This window comes from Vanellus vanellus, assembly GCF_965231255.1.
Source record: "Vanellus vanellus genome assembly, chromosome: 6".
NCBI lineage: Eukaryota > Metazoa > Chordata > Aves > Charadriiformes > Charadriidae > Vanellus > Vanellus vanellus.
The window spans coordinates 17,718,246-17,735,053 of NC_138911.1; the positions used below are offsets into that span (position 1 = coordinate 17,718,246).

The 16,808-nt window shown below is 50.3% G+C and overlaps 1 protein-coding gene across 1 annotated transcript in view; it reads right to left on the reverse strand.

The window, feature by feature from the left end:
- The window catches only part of TSPAN32 (tetraspanin 32), a gene marked incomplete at its 5' end in the record, with an annotated part of 42,881 nt that extends 28,805 nt beyond the window's left edge, over positions 1 to 14,076 (reverse strand). Inside the window, 4 exons of the mRNA XM_082485416.1 lie at positions 2,349 to 2,423; positions 10,333 to 10,430; positions 11,834 to 11,948; positions 14,011 to 14,076. Of these exons, the coding sequence (XP_082341542.1) occupies positions 2,349 to 2,423; positions 10,333 to 10,430; positions 11,834 to 11,948; positions 14,011 to 14,076 (354 nt within the window). The remainder of the gene's footprint in view (positions 1 to 2,348; positions 2,424 to 10,332; positions 10,431 to 11,833; positions 11,949 to 14,010) is intronic.
- Between the last annotated feature and the right edge of the window lie 2,732 nt (positions 14,077 to 16,808).

Here is a 16,808-nt window from a genome sequence, read left to right on the forward strand (position 1 = left end):
ATCATTTTAAGTGAAAACACATGTAGTGATTAAGAGATACACAGAGAAAGTCATTCTTCTTTAAATATTTTCAGCAAAATATTTTTCTGAATGGCACATCCCTCTATTAACCCAATATACGACTTTTTCTTGCAGCCTTTTTAGACCCTACTCCCTGTTTGTGGTTTAAAAAGTGTAACTAAATAAGTCTATTTGGATAATGCAATTTCACAAGACCAACCAGACACACTTTCTGGTGCCGTTTCTCCTTTACTAACACAGCTTTTGTTTCAATCTCTCATTACAAACTTCTGCAGAAGGAGCAAACTGCGCTCAAGGCCTCCCTTCTGTGTTGGTCATGAAAACAAAATTATTTCCGTATTAAACTGTTAGTGCGAAAAAAAAAAAAATTTGATAGTTTTGCCTGAGGCCGGGGAAAAATACCTGCAGAGGCCGTGGAAAGGCTTTTTCGTGGATTTCTCAGCTCTGGTTGAATCTGCTTCAGCCATGTAAGCGTAGAGATAAGAGACGCTGCTGCGCCACCAGCACTCACTCGAACAAACGTTTCCGAAGCAGCTGGACAAATTCACGGAGGAAAAATCCACTGAGTGCATTAAAGGCGAAGGCACCAGCAGGTGCCACCGGCAGGCAGCTGAGCCACAAGGTGTTGGCATCTGAAAAAGCATCGCTTTGGTGCTCGCTGGGTTTTTATGCCTCTACCTTGGCCAACAGCGGGCGAGCCTGTCTCAGAGTGGGTAACTTTGGGCTGGTCCAGCGTAGTCGTCTGCATATCTCAGATCATCAAAAGGATTTTCAACGACTGTGGCCACTGGTTAGCTCTGGACAAACTTTCTGGAGAAGCAGGACCTTACCCCTCCCCTTAACCTTGACTTTGCCCTTTAGACTTCCGCTTCACAAAGGACTGGATTTTAAGTTTTGCACGGGACAGTGAACTGTTATAGGACAGGACTTCTTGGTCCCCAGAAGTGCAATTGCCGTAGTCCTAGCATGGATCGAGCCTCTGGGATTTTGGTGGAGCACAGAATGAAATCCCTTCTGATGCTCTTTTCCTGACACACTGGTCTTCGATCCCCCACAACCTCTGTAACCCTACAGAGATGATCTGGCAGCATCAACATGACCCTAATCCGTCAGGATGATGTTTCACATCACCCGTATCCTCATCACTGGCCAGAGCATCGCAGGTTGCAGCACGTGCCTGGGGCTGGGTAGGAGCAAAAAGGAGACGGGGACTGACCCACAGCATAAAACATCTATCAAAGTCCTAAACACTTATCTGAATTACTTTTAGATAATTTGGATACCCGCCTAAAATATCTGTGTTCTCCTTTCGAAATATAGGAGTCGTGATTTTTTGGCACGCCTAAGTCTCTTAAAATGTTTTGGGTTTTGTTTTTTTTTTTCCAGCACAGGGATGCAGGAAGGGGAATTAAGGCCAAGCAGCAACAAATTCCTCTGATGAGAAGAGGAATAAATATACAAAAGGCAAAATATATCAGATTAGGAAAGGGTTAAAAAAGACACCTAAACTTCTTCAGGCTGTTGAATATTAAGTTCAATTTCTGCTTTCCCCAGCAGCCTGCTACCCCGGCCCCAGGGTCATCCCAGCCCCGGAGTAAGCGTATCCACTGCGATGCGCGGGGTTCCCCCTTAGCAACTCTGCACGCCTCACCTCGGCTTCCCCAGCACCTCGCACCTCCAACACCATCTACCACACCACCAGCAAGCTCTGCGTCAACAATTCAAACCCCAACTCTCCGGCAAATTCAACCTCATACAATCTTCTCTTTCCTAGTCCAGCGTGACAGCGACCCAAACCGCCATTTTTCAGACTAGCGTTTTTACTTGTGCCGCTGCTGCTGGTTAGTAAACACACCTCCGGGGTGTTTCTCCTGGCCATTGCCGGAGACAACCCGAACAGTCACAACCTGCCACCGCCTTTGGATAGAGGCTCCCAATTGACGTTAGCAGGAATTAGAGCTGGCTGGAAATGACTTTTCAAAAGCCAAGCATCTCAACTAAAACTAAAGAAAACATCCCCTGAAAAAAAAAAAAAAAAAAATCCCAAAGCTATTTAAAACGAGGCTTGCTTTTTGTTTGTTTGACAAAGCGTTTGCCCTGCGTGAGGGTTTCCGTGGCTTCTCCCTTCAGACGACCTCATCGGAGAGGCAGCTGATGAAGGCGCTTGCAAAGAACGGATGCGACAGAGCACGCATGTGATAGACCTCAGCATGGTCGGCTTAATTACCACCAGATGTCCCTTTTACGGGAGAAACCATTGCTACAAAAAAAAAAAAAATCTCCATCCGACAAGACGCTGGTGGTATTTCCCAGCGGCCGATGCTTACCTCCGTGCTGTGCGTGTACCTCCAGCAGGCAGCTGGGATCAATCCGCAGAAGGCCAGAGCAAAACAGAAAAATCCCTGAGGATAAAGAGGAAAAACACCAGCAGTTACAGCATGGAGAGAAAAATATTCATTTAAAAGCAGCGTTGGGATGTATTTAATACACTCGATTGAGCAAGTTTAAAGGCAGAGCTAAACATCACTTTCTTTTAATAACCTTCATAATGCTAGTTTCATAAAAGACATTAGATAGATAATAATGTGATTCTCCATCAGGAGCCCTCTAATTACACTGTGGCTGTTTGAAGGGATCGACCGAAAAAGGACATGGCTTTCTGCGCAGCGGTTAACCTGTTCTGCCCAGGTTCCTCTTGGGGGAAAAAAAAAAAAAAAAAGAAAAAAGGAAAGAAAGGCAATCCTGCTTTAGCAGGGGAGTTGGACTAGATGATCTCTAGAGGTCCCTTCCAACTCTGAAAACTCCGCGATTCCGTGAAAGAAAACCATTGTATTTACGATACGCTCCTCTTCCACAGCAGGACCATGCCCCAGAATACCACCTCCTTACTCACGGGGTTCAATCCCCAGTGTTTAAAATAGGTATCAGCTTCAAAGAGGGAAAGATCCACGCAAATAGTCCATAAAGAAGCGAGTAACCGGGATGGAGAGCAACCTGCTCTGGAAAAGGAGCCGGACTTTACCCTGTTAGCAAGGCGGTAGCGGCACGGCCGAGCCGCCTTCCTTAAATCAGCACCATCCCAGTGAGACGAAAGGATGACAGGGATATAATCAAGGCCAGCAACTGACCCTGAAGTGTCAAAACAATAACAGCAACGACGCAGGAGGTGGCTTGACTTTTGCCTTCTTCCCTAGGCGTGCAGAGCTGGAAGTTAGATGCGTTGCCTCTTTATTTGAACAAATCTGATTAAAAAAAAAAAAAAAACAAAAAAAACCAACCCAAAAAACACAAAACCCAACCAACCCTGATGTAAACAGTGCTTGCCTGTTGTGACAGCTGGACCAAAGGATCTTGTTCACATTAAAAAAAAAAAAAAAAATTAAAAAGGAAGGAAAAAAGTGCCTGTAAAGCGTTTGAAGGCCAAATGGGCTCATCAAATACGAATCCACAGCTCTACTCTCAGAATGGCAAAAGATGATGAATAAGCATCAGACGAAAATTATTCCAAGTTTTTCTGTGAAAATGTCCCTCTTCTGACACGAAGTTACGTAGCAGAGGGAAATTATCCAACTGATGGCAGCTTGTTTGGGTTTCTAATTTTCTTCTACGAGCATTTTAATGAGTATGATGTTGTTGAAATCACTTAAAAAAATAAAAGATTAAATCTTTCCTGAAAGTTTACCAAATTCAAGCTTAAAGAAAGGAAGAGTGTTGCTGCTACCAATTCTGCTTCACCAAAAAACTTTTGCTTAAAAACTATGCTTTAAAAAAAAAAAAAAAAAAAAAGCCATATGCAGCAAGAAAGGAAAATGTGCTATTTCAAATCCTGGAAATGAATGTGAACATGCCAATGAAATGGCTTTTGCTGGCTTTTGCCCATCTGCTGCCCGCTGCGTTTCTCTGCTCGCGGCAGGATGATGCCCTGCCTGGGGGCTTTGCTCCAGGAACAAGACTGCCGTTGGCATTTCCCCACTCTGGCCGGGCTGCCTTCTTTCAGGTTCTGCATCAGACGCTGGGGAAAACCCTGGTACGGCTCTTACGAAAAACCTTAAATTATGCATGTCCAGTCTTTCCTTTCCTTTTATTTTTTTGGCAGCTGCCTGGCCGTATAGGTGGTGAGATCACTTGTTGCCTTGCCAGGAGCTGAAATGGGATAATGGGAGAAATGGGACCCTAAAGGAGGGGAAAGTCTGATCAAACGCTGGCGTGACAAGGGGGATACAAGTAGGGAAGATGGGGAAGAGCATGCAGAGTGAGATGCCATGGACCAAAGCATGGCACGACCAAGCCTGAACCTGGTTGGGGTTGTCGATTCAACCCCTGCAGGTACAGCACAAATTGGAGGGGGGAGGAGGTGAAGTTACATGGGCATTTCAGGTTGCTCCTTGCTAGGACCAGACCCCGCATTTTGCACCTCCTCCAACAACTTCCCCCCCAAACAAACAGCATAACAAAGTCAACATTTTCACCCAAATCAGGCTCAAAGACAAGAAAAAAAAAAAAAGAAAAAAAGAGAAAATTATGGCAGATGAAAAAACCAGCACTGATAGCAATGTGAAAGCTCTTCTGCACATCATTCCACTAAAAGTGCAAACAAGAGGACCTGCCATGAACCTGAGAGTAGGAATAACAACATGCCAGTGGGCACCACCCAGATTTCTCCCCCTGTGCTCTCCGTTCCTTCCCCCACCAGCTCCAGCACTTAGGCCACCTCTCTGGGGCCAGGAACCCCAGCAGATTAAAATCCACCTCCTCATCTTCCCTTTCTCAGCTCCACCCCACATCTCCGTCCTTCACCTCCAGCAACAGGTCTCCCTTTATTTCTGTCTAGCTTCTCTGGGAATACTGAGATGCAGCCCCTCGGGAAGCTCCCTCTCCATCCAGCTGGTGAGGAGCAATTACACGGCTCCGAGAACATCTTATAAATGAATTATAGCCTGCTTTTTCCCTTCCTGGCCAAAAGGCTTTTGGAAGAGCAACTTTCTAATTACATTAGAAGACATTTGGAGGAAAAAAAAAAAAAAGAAAAAGGCAACGCGTAGTTTGCATACGAAATGCAGAAGGGTCGAGGCTGGTTCACCATCTCCCAGACCCTTGGAGATCCCTGGAGCCGGCCAGGGGCTGCTGCCTGCTCCCTTTGCAGGAGGCAGCCACATCAGCCTCACGGAGGGCTGTCACCAGCCAGACATCAATTACTCTTTTATGAATGACCTTGTTTCCATCCTTGCTGCAAGGAACAGTTTGTCTCCCGAGGGACTTGGCAGAATCCGCAGAAACGGCGTCTCGTCTGTTGCCTGGCGTATCTTTTAATTCACCTTTCTGCTGCTTCCCTTTCGGTTAAGGGGGTCCGCTTCGGATGAGGGAGGGATCCTTTAGCTCAGACTGGGTTCGGTCGCTCTGCCAAACCCCCGTGCTCCCAGGGAAGGTGCCGACCCGCTCCCTGCTCAGCTCCAGCTGCTTTGGGTGCCCCCGTGGCCATGGCAAGGGCCAGTTCCCCGCCAGACTTCACAGCCCAGGGGCAGGGAAAGGGGGGAGCTAACTTCAGATTGCATCCATCAGGTTGCATCCCTCCCTCCCTGACCCGGTTCAACGTAAAACCACGTGACATTTTTGCCTTTCCACAGAGCAAACACGAACCGGTGATCTCAGTCCAAAGGAGGAATCCGTCCTCGGCTCCAACTGAGCACGTCGGCTCTGCCCGTGCCCTCTCCCTGGGGAGCACCGGCGCACGGATGCCTCACTCAGGAGCGCTGTACCACAGGAGAGGGCACGGGAGACAGATTCATTGCGAAAGCAAGATGCTGAAGTGCGCGGCGGTGTTATTAAGGACCCTCCACACATCGTCTGCAACGATACACTGGGGAACAGTAAAGCAAACAGCCTGTGCTGTCTGCCGGCCCTACTGGCGCATCACTCTGGGTGAAAAACTGGGTTATATCGGCCATCGACTGAGGCTTTCTTTACCGCAGAAATTGTTTGGTGCTGGTGCTTGGAACAGATGTTCCACCCTGAACACAAATTTTGCTGGAGATGAGCGGTTTTTTTAGGCTGGAAATTTCAGGTATAAGAATTTCAACTGGGATATTCTGGTTGGCGTGTTGCTCCCTGCTTCTTCCCCCCCTCCCCTCCCCTCCATCCTCTCTCCATCCAACCAGATAACAGCTCACTGTCCCTTAAACCCCACCGGAGCCAGACTCTTTCCTCTGTACAAGCAGTACTAGCAAAACTGCAGTTTTCCTTCCTTCTCCTCCCCTTCAATAGCGACGTGGCCTTGAGGGGCCATAAGAGCTGCAGGATGTTTACATTCAGGACTGACTGCACGATGGACCACGGATCACCACAAAGCCGGGTTTGCCAGAACTGGAGGGCAGTCAATAAACCTCTCACTACCATCCCTGTTTAAAAGAAGCCTTTGGGATAATAGTCCAGGATTTTAGAACATAATTTTTTATCTTTAAGTTCTCGGTTACTCTCTAGAAACCAGCTTCCTCACAAGCATCAGTGGATGCTCAGTGGCATCTGTCTGGACTGGTGATGCTGCTAATGCAGTTACAAGACAAGCTCCTGAGATACGTGTGCTTTAACCAATTTGACCCGTCCTGGTTTCTGACCACTGTGCAGCCATTATCGTTATAAGGACAGCACCAGTAAGGCCTGCAAAGACTGAGCCCCCTCCTTTGTATGCACAAAAACCTCCACATATAGCCAGGCAGGGGGAGCATTTATAATTTAAGTAGACGCCAAAAAAGAAAAAGTCAGTGGGGAAACTGAGGCACAAGAAGGAGACGGCATCCGCCCAACCGGTCAGTGACCGGGGCAATGCTCCTCTGAGCCCGTCTGCATCCCGGCTAGCATTTCCCCTGGGTAGCTGGTTTACCAAGCCGGATTGTGGTGGATTAGCCACATCGATGCAGACATCCCCCGAGCTTGGCTCGGTTTCCTATATAGCCACAGATGTCAGGCACCAATACTCCAGTGTCTTCCCTCTTTGATTAAAGAGTGAATTAAACGGTCTTCTAAATAAGACACATGCTTTGCAGGAGAGTAAAAGTCCTTTAAAATCAATAGCGGGGGGGGGGGGGGGAAGGTGAAAAATCCTATTAACAAGTAGAAAAAAAGCTACAAGCTGGGGTGGGGGGGGGCTGATCACTTCTGCCGGCTTCAGCCCAGCGGGGATCAGCAGGGCAGGACGCGACACCGCAAAAAGTTTCAGAGCCCCACAGGCCTGAACCCCACTCCTGCCTGCGACTACATCTCAGGGCAGCCATCGGGCTGGCTCTCCCCACCCGCGTTTCTTATCGCACATCAGAGGTTTAACTACGAGCCTTGGGAAGGGGTAGGAACCGGTGGGAAAACAAGCAGCCTGCTGGCCCTCGCTGCAAGATACAGAGTTTTGGGGGGGGGGGGGGGGGGGCAATTTATAGGAATAAGCAAAGCTCCCTGTCCTGGTTTGAGGTAAAACAGAACCAATTTTGTTCTGTAACTTTGCTTCTTAGCTGGGCGTCTTCTAACTACTGAAATTAACAGCATATTGTGGAGACAATGTTCGCTCTCTCAGAGTGATAAGACCTATGTTTATAGCTGATGCCCAGGCATGGATTGCAGAGAAGCTCTTGCTTATACTTATTGCTATAACCCCCAAGGCCAACCGACTTTGTTAGTTGCCCCGTTGGAGGGTCGGAAGCGGAAAAGCGTCATGGGGTCCCACCTGTGGGGAGGAGCGGACAGGACAGGTGACCCAAAACTGACCAACAGGGTATTCCATCCCATCTGCCTCTTGCTCAGTATAAAAGCTGAGGGATCAAAGGGTCAGCTCTTTTTTTTCATTAATGGCCAACATCTGAGGAGGACTCTGTCTGTTCACTTCCCTTTATCCTGATCCTGAATGCAGATCCGGAATCCAGTTCCCGTCTGTCACTGAGTCCAGCCTGGGACTGCCCCAGTGCCAGTTGGTGTCATGATTGTCATCCTGGGAGCTTGATACGGTTTTGTATATATTTCATTATTTCCTTTTGTTATTAATATTTCATTAAAGTAGTTTAGTTCCTTCTAAACTCATAAGTCTCTTTTCCCCTCCTCTGCCTCTCTCTTTGTAGAGCGATAGAGGGGAGCATCTGTCAGTCTCATCTGGGGTCCCCCATATCCCCAGTAGCCGATTTGGCCTAAACCACGACACTCCCCTGTGAGATTTAAGATGCTGATGAGCTGCTTGAACAAGGAGAAGAGAATAAGGATGCCAGTGACCAGCTTTTGGGTATTTCCCAGCCCCCCCCCCCCGTTAGTTTCTGAAGGGTTGGGGATGTGCCACACACCACACACCCCCCCCAGCAGTGGTTACGGTGACTGCTCCCTTCCCCGATGCATTTCCCCGGCATCTCCCGGTGCCGGCGGGGCGGGGAGCGGCAGCTCGGCGGGCCCGCGGCCCCCTCCAGCGGCGGAGCCGCGGCCGCGCCGGCCGCTCCCGGGGAAGAGCGCCGCGGTGGAGGAGCGGTCCCCCGCTGGGGTGCGAGCTGCCCCCTCTCCCCCTTACACCCTGCCCTGCCCTGCGAGCCCCTCACGCTGCCGGAGACGGTGGAAACGGAGCTTAAAGGCAAGCAAGGGGCATCCCGTTATCCCCTGCGGAGAGCAGAGCGGGATGGATGCCCCATCGCCACAGCCGCCGGGAAAGCAGCTCGCACCCTTCCTCCTCCTCCCCCAAGGCAAAGATAGCGTGTCTTCACTGCAATGGTATCGTCAGAGATCCAAAATGAAGACGGCCACCTCCCCCAGAGGACCCAAACTGTGAACACTAAGGCAAAGTGGACAGGGTGCCCTAGGAGCCACCGAGAAAAGTACATAGCTAGTTTGGGGTTTCTGCCAGCCAGGGGTTTCTTTGGTGTCCACAGCTTGGCTCTGTTACACCAAACCAGCCGGGCTGGGGGACTCCACGAAGGTCCGGAGGAAAGGACCTTCTTGTCCTCACCCTCCTGGCAAGGGGAAAGATGAGCAGCATTAGGTGGCCCTTGGAGGAGGGACCGCAAGGCTGGAACTCACCGGATATGTTTTCCTTCAACTATCCCTTCAGGAAACAGCTATCGTTTTAAGAACCTCTTTTACCTAGTGGCATGTCCCAAACCATACTACACAGAGTAAGGCAACTGAATCAACATCACAGAAAAGTTCAGGCAACGCTGACAATCTCCCCGAGCCTGTACATACCCATCTGCTGTTTTAGAGGCAGTAATTGCAGGCACACGCTAAAGTATACTTCAGCAGAAGAGGGGAACTATACATACTCCGCTAGCGGTTTTCACGGGAACTGTGTCACTCAGGCCCCTTTGAGCATCTCAGACAGAGAGAGGAAGACTGCGTATTGAGAAGGTGAAAACATTACCTTCAGTAGCTGCTTTGCACTAAGTTTTAAAGGTGTCCGCTTCTGATTTCCACCATCAGGATGGTTTTCTCCAATTACAGAGATTAGATAAATCTCTTGAAAGCTAGTTTACGTATGACAGCAATGCAATTATTTTGCACTAAGTACTGCTTCGTGCACAGCAACCTACCTGTTAATTCCCACCCTTCACACAACACGGGCAAATATGCAGTGAGCAGCGCTTTTCTGCTCCTCCCTCCAGCCCCAAGACTGGAAGATGCTCCGTTCAGACTAAGCCCTGCGTGTGGGCTGTGCTTTTAAATGGAGCTGAGCTCCCAGTCCAGTTTACTAATGCCAGCACGGTTCGGGCCCAAACGGGCACTTCACTTTGGATGATGGAGAGGAGAGAGGTGGCATTTCAGCTCTTGTGGTACCCCTCCAACATCTCCTTGGAGGATGAAACTGAGGGTCCAGCCCAAAGCCCTGGTGCCTGCTTCCATGCTTCGTACGCCTCGCACCATCACTGTGGTGGATGTTTGCAGCGAGGGGGGGCCGACTTGGCTGTCACAAGTCAGAGGAACAAGGTGGGACTCAAAATCGCACTGCTAAGGTTTCACCACACAAACCACATGTTGACTTGGTGAGAAAAAAAACCATAGAATACACTGGGCATTGTCGTCACTGCAATTGCTTTGGGAGATCAGCACCTCCCTTTGGCCCAGCACCCTGGCAAAAGAAACAAGACGCAGAAGGATGCAGTCCTCAGCTGGAAGAGGTCTGCGAGGTCATCCCTTTTACAAAAATGTCCCCTTGCAGCACAGGGTGGAGCAACAGGCCGTCCTTTCCCCAGGCATGCATGCTCCTGAGCACAAGGCAAAACAGCCCCCACCACCGCATTTTAAGGGTATCAGCCCAAGGTTACAAAAAGCCCCTCCCAGCCAGTCCCTCCCAATACGCACCATGGCGGTGAGGCACTGGGATTCCCGCACCGTGGCGGCAGAGCTCAGCAGGGCTGCGAGGATCAGGGTCATGCTGAGGCAGATCCCCAAGTAGAAAGCTGGAAGGAAGTCGGATATGGGAACTGCGGTCAGACACCAAGACTTTAGGGCTAACGGAGGAGGCCTAGGGAGGGGGCAAAAAGTGCATTTTGGGGAGCTGGTCCAAGAGGACCGGGTTGCAGAACTGAAATTGTTTCATAATTTTTTCAATGCCCCCCCCCCCATCAGCGTACGCTTTGCTTGCGCGGCCAGGCCGTAAACCTCTGAGCGGTTCCCACAGCTCCAGCAGAGCGAAGCACCCTAAAAGGGTGTCGGTCCACCCCACGGACCACAAGCTGTCAATTATTTCAGCTCTCTGATAAGGATTCCCCCCTCCCCCCCGAAACGGGGCCGGCGGGGCGCATGCTGATGCGCAGCAGCTGTCCCACGGCCCCTATCGGGACTTCGCGCGCCGCTAATCGGGTGCAACACTCGCCCTCCGGTTTCCTCCTGCCTAAGGCAGGGTCACGGCCCGGACCCCGGGGGAGGGCTCGGGGACCGCGGCGCTGCGATGGGCTTCGCAGCCCTCGCTCAGGGCTAACCCTGATAAAGAGTTAACGCCGGCGAGCAAAGCAGGTGGAAGCAGTGCCGGAGAGGGGTGGCTGGGGAGGGAGAACCTGCAAGGCCGAATGCGGTGCCAACCTCCGTAATCCCCGGGGTGTATAGGAAAGGGGGAGGGATGTACCTTAGCTTTGGACTAACACGGTCCTTACGCCTGCCTTGTAAAGGTGAAACTGAGAACCAGGGTCTAGAGAGGGTAGGAGCACGTTTAAGCCCAGAGTATAGCTCGGGAGAAGCGGCAGATAGAAGCGCAGCAGAGGCGAGCAGAGTATTTTAGTATCTGGGCTGTTCTTATCTCTTTGCTCTAGCCTTGTACCCAAGACTCAGTTTATTCTCCCTTGTGCTGAGAAAAAAAAAAAAAACAAAACAAACAACCCACATTTCCTCCAAAACCAGCTGTTTCCATACATTTCTCCTCCCAGCCTCAATTTTCTCTGCTCTGCTTCAGCTCCTGTAACAGTCCCTCTCCCCGTGTTCCCATGGCCCCACTGCACCTTTGGGTCCATCTGCGGCTGAGCTCCCCTTGAGCTTTCACTGCAGCACAGGGGAAGGATGGGGAGGTGGTGAATAGAGGAACAGGAGCGAACGCAGCAGCGCCTGAGCACCCTGCGCTCCCACAGCACCCTTCGGTCCCAGGCGTGTGGGTCCTATACAAAAAATAAATTGTGGGTCCTATACAAAAATAAATTGTGGGTCCTATACAAAAATAAATGGTCTGGGGACTGCGTTAGTCCTAGGGCATCCTCCAAAAGCCAGCCCCTGCCCCCTTCTGCGATGCCTCTGCATTTCCTTTGACGGCTCTGGGGGATTTTGCAGCCTCTGGGTTCACCAAAGGTCTCACTGGGATGCGACTGCAACCTACCTGCGTGGTGGATGACCCTGTAGGAGTTGCTCTCCAGAGAGATGTTGCTGAGGAGGGTGAAATGGAGCCCGTAGTGAGTGACCGTGCTCAGCGTGGCAATGGACAACCCCAGCAGCTGGAAAAGAAGGTTTTTAGGAAGGGATTGACACGGCGGCAGTTCCTGCTACGCGCACACAAAGCTTTGAGGTGTATCTGGATACTCCTGAGCCCCACACAGATGCAGACAGCCCGATCATCCGAAGACTACTGCATGTACCCCAAAAATGCACATAAAAGGACAAAGCCCGGACACTTAAACATACTAAAGATCCTCTTCTGTCTTGCACAATGAGTGCACGTGACACCACACAGCCCACGGTCTCTTGGCCAGTGTCCACGGATGAAATTCCCACCACGTGAAGAGAGCCCAGAGGATCGATGCTCTTGCAGAGCACCCGTGCAGTCCCACGGGAGTACACGCTTGCAGTTACGAGGGCTGCCAGCTTCAAGGGTGGTTTCGGGCAGAGATGATGTTCTCTGCTTTGCTCTTTGCAATGCTCATCCCATTGCCTGCCGTTGGCTCTATTTCATATTGTCGAGTGAAAAGAGCCGAGTTTTGCACTATAAGCAATCCGTGCTGGTTTCTGTCACCGCAACATGCTGCCGGGCTGTCCGTGTTTCTGTCCCACCCCTGAGAGCACTGGTATGCATGCCGAAGGCATGGGGTGACTACCAGCATGTTACCCTCTGTGTTGCCCAGAGCAAGTCCAGGTGATGGAGAGGGGACACTTCTGATGGCACCTGGCTATAGAGCAGGGCTCCTCGCTGCACGACCGGTGGCAGAGCCGGGACAGAGGCACCACCGCAGCGGGACAGTTAAAACCAGCTCCAACTGTAGTGTAATGAACCTGGAAAATACGAGATGCGAGGCCACTCCTTGGTCCCCAGACAAGGTTTCAGCATTTTGTGCCTTTACGATGTGGAAACACCAGGCAGCTATCCCTGTGTCAAATGGGACAGTTTGGTGTCAATACTAATCCCCACTGTGTAACATTTTCTTCCAGAGCAGACTAATAGCTCTTGCTTGAGAGTTATAGTTTTAGAGACTAAATGCACCCAATCCATAGCCTTTTCTGCTTATAAATAACCTAATTTATGGCACGTACTGATCCTTTATGCTGTGCGTTACTGCGTATCTCGATCCACGCCCAGCAAAATGCTAAGTGCAACACCAGTTAGCTCAGATTTCTGAGAAACACCAGTCTAAAACCCTCCCAAGAGCAGTAACGTGATTCTTGCCATCCATGGCAGCTGTGCCTTAGCATCTCCTCTAAACACCTGTGGTACCAATCCTCCTGTGATTTTCTCCAAATAACATATTCTGCTAATTTGGAAGAGAACAACGTACAGTCACTACAGCCAGTGGGCCTGAAATGTTGAAATTTGGACAAACTATAAATCTCACGTGTGACTCAAACTATGGCATCACCTTTTAATTATACTCTTTCCGAGCCACCAACCTTCTTTGAACTAAATACAGATTATTACTATTTTTTAAGCCTGCAACTTTTGATGAAGTGAAAAAGCAACAAGCACACACAACTCAAAAACATCCAGCAGAGGTGTTCCCCAGTTTCCACCGTTTCCCATCAGCAGCTGTGAAAAGGCTTCCCTTGAATTTGCTTCAAAAGCTGATAAAAAAGGATCCCTAGAACTGCTTTGGCTTTGCCGTGTGGATCCACAGGTCTCGCATATCTTTCCACCGAAGCCTCGCGGTTTCATATCCTCACCGATCCCACCTGCAGCCGAGCACCCTCCCACCACCAAGTGTGACTGCAGCAGGTCCATCCTCCCTCTTCTGCTGCAAGGACAGAAGAGCAAATATCTTTTTTTTTTTTTTCTGAAAACCACCCATTCTGCCGGCAGCGATCTCTTCTTTCTCCTTCGAGGCGGCCACCGGGTTGTGAAAGAGCTGCAGCGGCGTGCCAGCCCTGAGAGACCAGAAGTCTATCAGCGGAGGAGGGGGGGGGCGGCGATGCTGGTGGCCAGCGATAACCGCCCAGGGCACAACGATAACCCGGGCAGTTGGCTTTGCTTGCCCTCCGCCCGCGAAAAACAGAATGTGGGAAAACCCGACCCTCTCCGAGTGGGGACGGGAAAGGCGACGCTTCATCTCCCCCCCAAACCTGCCTGCTCACCATGACACAGAGGCTGGTCGCCAGAAGTTGGCACTTGGTGGTCCTCACGCTGCACCTCAGTCCCATGGCTGCTTGTCCCCGGAGAGAGCTGGCAGTTGTTCCCTCCAGCTCTTGATAAAGCCTGGGTTTCCACCTAAGGGAGGCCTGGCCGCAGCGGGGCCTCTCGGGAAGTGTAGTTCCCACCACGTGCTGATGCACCTCCTCCCGCCCAGTTATTAAATCTCCTTTAGAGCAGCTGCCTTCTGCCCGGGCTCTCGGTGGGCTGCCATCAGCTCTGACACACAGCCGGCTGGGAAAGGAGGAAAGGCATCCAGAAAAACAGCCTTTCATGAAATTTGGAGCAAAGCTCCTTAAAAAAAATGTTAAAACTGTTCAATCAAGAGTCAGTATCAAAATACCCTGGTTTTTGCTTTCACTGGGGTGCAGTTTTGCCTAATGAACGTTGTCATAACTATTTTTTTTTAAATATGCATAAATAGTATCTTGGGAAAAAGTCTAGAAAAGTGTTATTTAGAAAAAAAAATAACCTGTTGTTTAAAGAAGACATCAAAACCCCCAAACAGATCTGCATAATAGTCTTCCTTCCCCATTTAAAACCCACCACATAGCAATAACCTTTGGCTGAGACTCTATTAAAACTTTTATTTGCAGATGAGGGAAAAAAAAAATCCCTTTGGTAGTCTTTTCTTCACGAAAATGGGTATACATAAACATAAACCCCTGCTCAGAAGACCCTCACTGTCCATGAATATTTTGACTCTGTCCTTTCTCCTCTCCTAGCACTGAAGACCCCGTGGACCCATGGACAGAAGATTCGGGTAACTTCTGGTCTTCAAAACCAGCTGCCTGCTGAATGCATATTGCCCAAAAGCAAATCGCAAAGAAGCTTCAAGAACAATCTGGCCAAAAGGAGGCTGAATGACGAGTGCCTTACTCATCCTTAGTTTTGGAACTAGACGGGTGGAAAAGAGGTGAAACAGAATGATGGAGAATAGTTGCGCTCCCCCCAGGTGGCAAAGAAAGAAGGGGAAAAGGTAAAACCATCCCACATCAGTACCTGTAGCGACAGGAAAATAACAAAGAAGAAGAAGGATGGGAGTGAAAAAAGGAAGGAAGATGCATTTTGTAGAGCAAAGAGAAGCAAGAGAAAGTGCGTTGCACAAAGCCATGTGCACAGGAAAAAGCAAGTCATGATTTTCTCACTATATCACTAGCTTTCTTGCAAGCTTTCTTGCAAAACATCTTGGTTGCAACCTCCCGGGACACCAATGAGAGCTGCCACAGCCGTTTCAAAAAACAGGTGTCCCCCATGGCTCGTGGGTGCCTGCCCTGGTTGGGCTCCCCGACGCCCAGCGGGGGACACTGGTGTACCCATGTGCACACAGAGACCCTCCTACTCCAGCCATCAGCTGGAAACCACCTGAGAAAGACCAACAGGTGGACAGCAGGGAAGGACAACAGTAGGGAGAGGACTACAGAGAGAGGGCAACAGGCTGGGGAGACAGCTGATGCCCAGCCACACGCGTCCAGGAGCAGGAACCAAACACCATCCACAGCGGTGCAAACCTCACAGGGACAGGAGTACAGCTGCAAGGTGACCATGTCCGCATGGTCCTCACCATGGGCCAGGTGCCGAAAGTGCCTTATAAAACACCGTGGTTGAGTTAGGACAGCATCCAAATGCAGAGTTGTTAGCACCCATAATTTCTTCTGGTGCTATGGGACAGACGGTTGTGTTGTCCACCTGCATCTTCAAGGGGAATGACCACCAAAGGGGCACAGGTTATAGAGGCAGCAGGATTGGTCCACAGGTGGAGTTACAGGTTAAATCTGAAAGGGTTGCAACAAGGCATGAAGCGCAGCTCTGCGTGTAAAACCAGCTGCAGAAGCCCGACCAAGAGCCATGGGGAGTTAGAAGCGAGGGCGCAGCGGTGGTGCACGCCGTGAGCACCCCTGGAGCCTGTGTCACAGCAAGGGACACGAGAAAAACCATGCAGCCCATCTCCATTTTCCCCCAGACCCCAGTTTCCTTCCCCAACCCTAAACGCACGCTACCGGAGACCTGTACAAAGCCAGATCTCACACTAGAGGTCCCCACAGGCCAGCAGAAACCCTTCCCGAAGGCCTGGATGACTCCAGTGGGCTTTCTGAAGGGAATAGATGGGCACTTCTCTTCCCGGTTCCCCAAAGATCTCCTCCGTCCTTGCAGGAGCCTCACACCTCACTGCAGGACCACCTCAGAAGGCACAAAATCACCATCTACACCCCCTGGAAGTGCTGCTAGTCTTTCCATGAAAGATGCTCTACCTCATTTTGCATCTGGCCATAAAAACAGGCACCTTCACTTGCCTCACCGAGCTCTCAAAGCAGGTCCATAACTTTAAGCACCTGGCTTTAAACAGATGTTTCCTCTGGTTTGGTTGCAGATGCCCTATTGCTGGGAGTTTGCCCGTGTCCTCTGATGCTTCTCCCACCTCCAGCACTCAACACTCTCTCTTCCTGCCTGCTCCCCTGATTACCTGCTCTGATGCTGCACTGGATTCGGGGGTGGGAGCGTTTTCTCCCGTTTCTCTTTCTTCCATCTTACGCTTTATCCCATATAGGTAGGGCTCAAAAGATTTCTCCGGGGCAGAACATATGTGAATTTCTAACATCAAAACCTAATAAAGAGCAAAAGAATTTGCTCTCCCCCCAAAAAGAGAGTCAATAGTAGGAGCGTTAGCAGACCTGGGGCATCATGAAGTTGGGCTCCGATTGAAGGAGGCGCACGCAAGGGCCCTACTGAAGTGAGCGCAGGG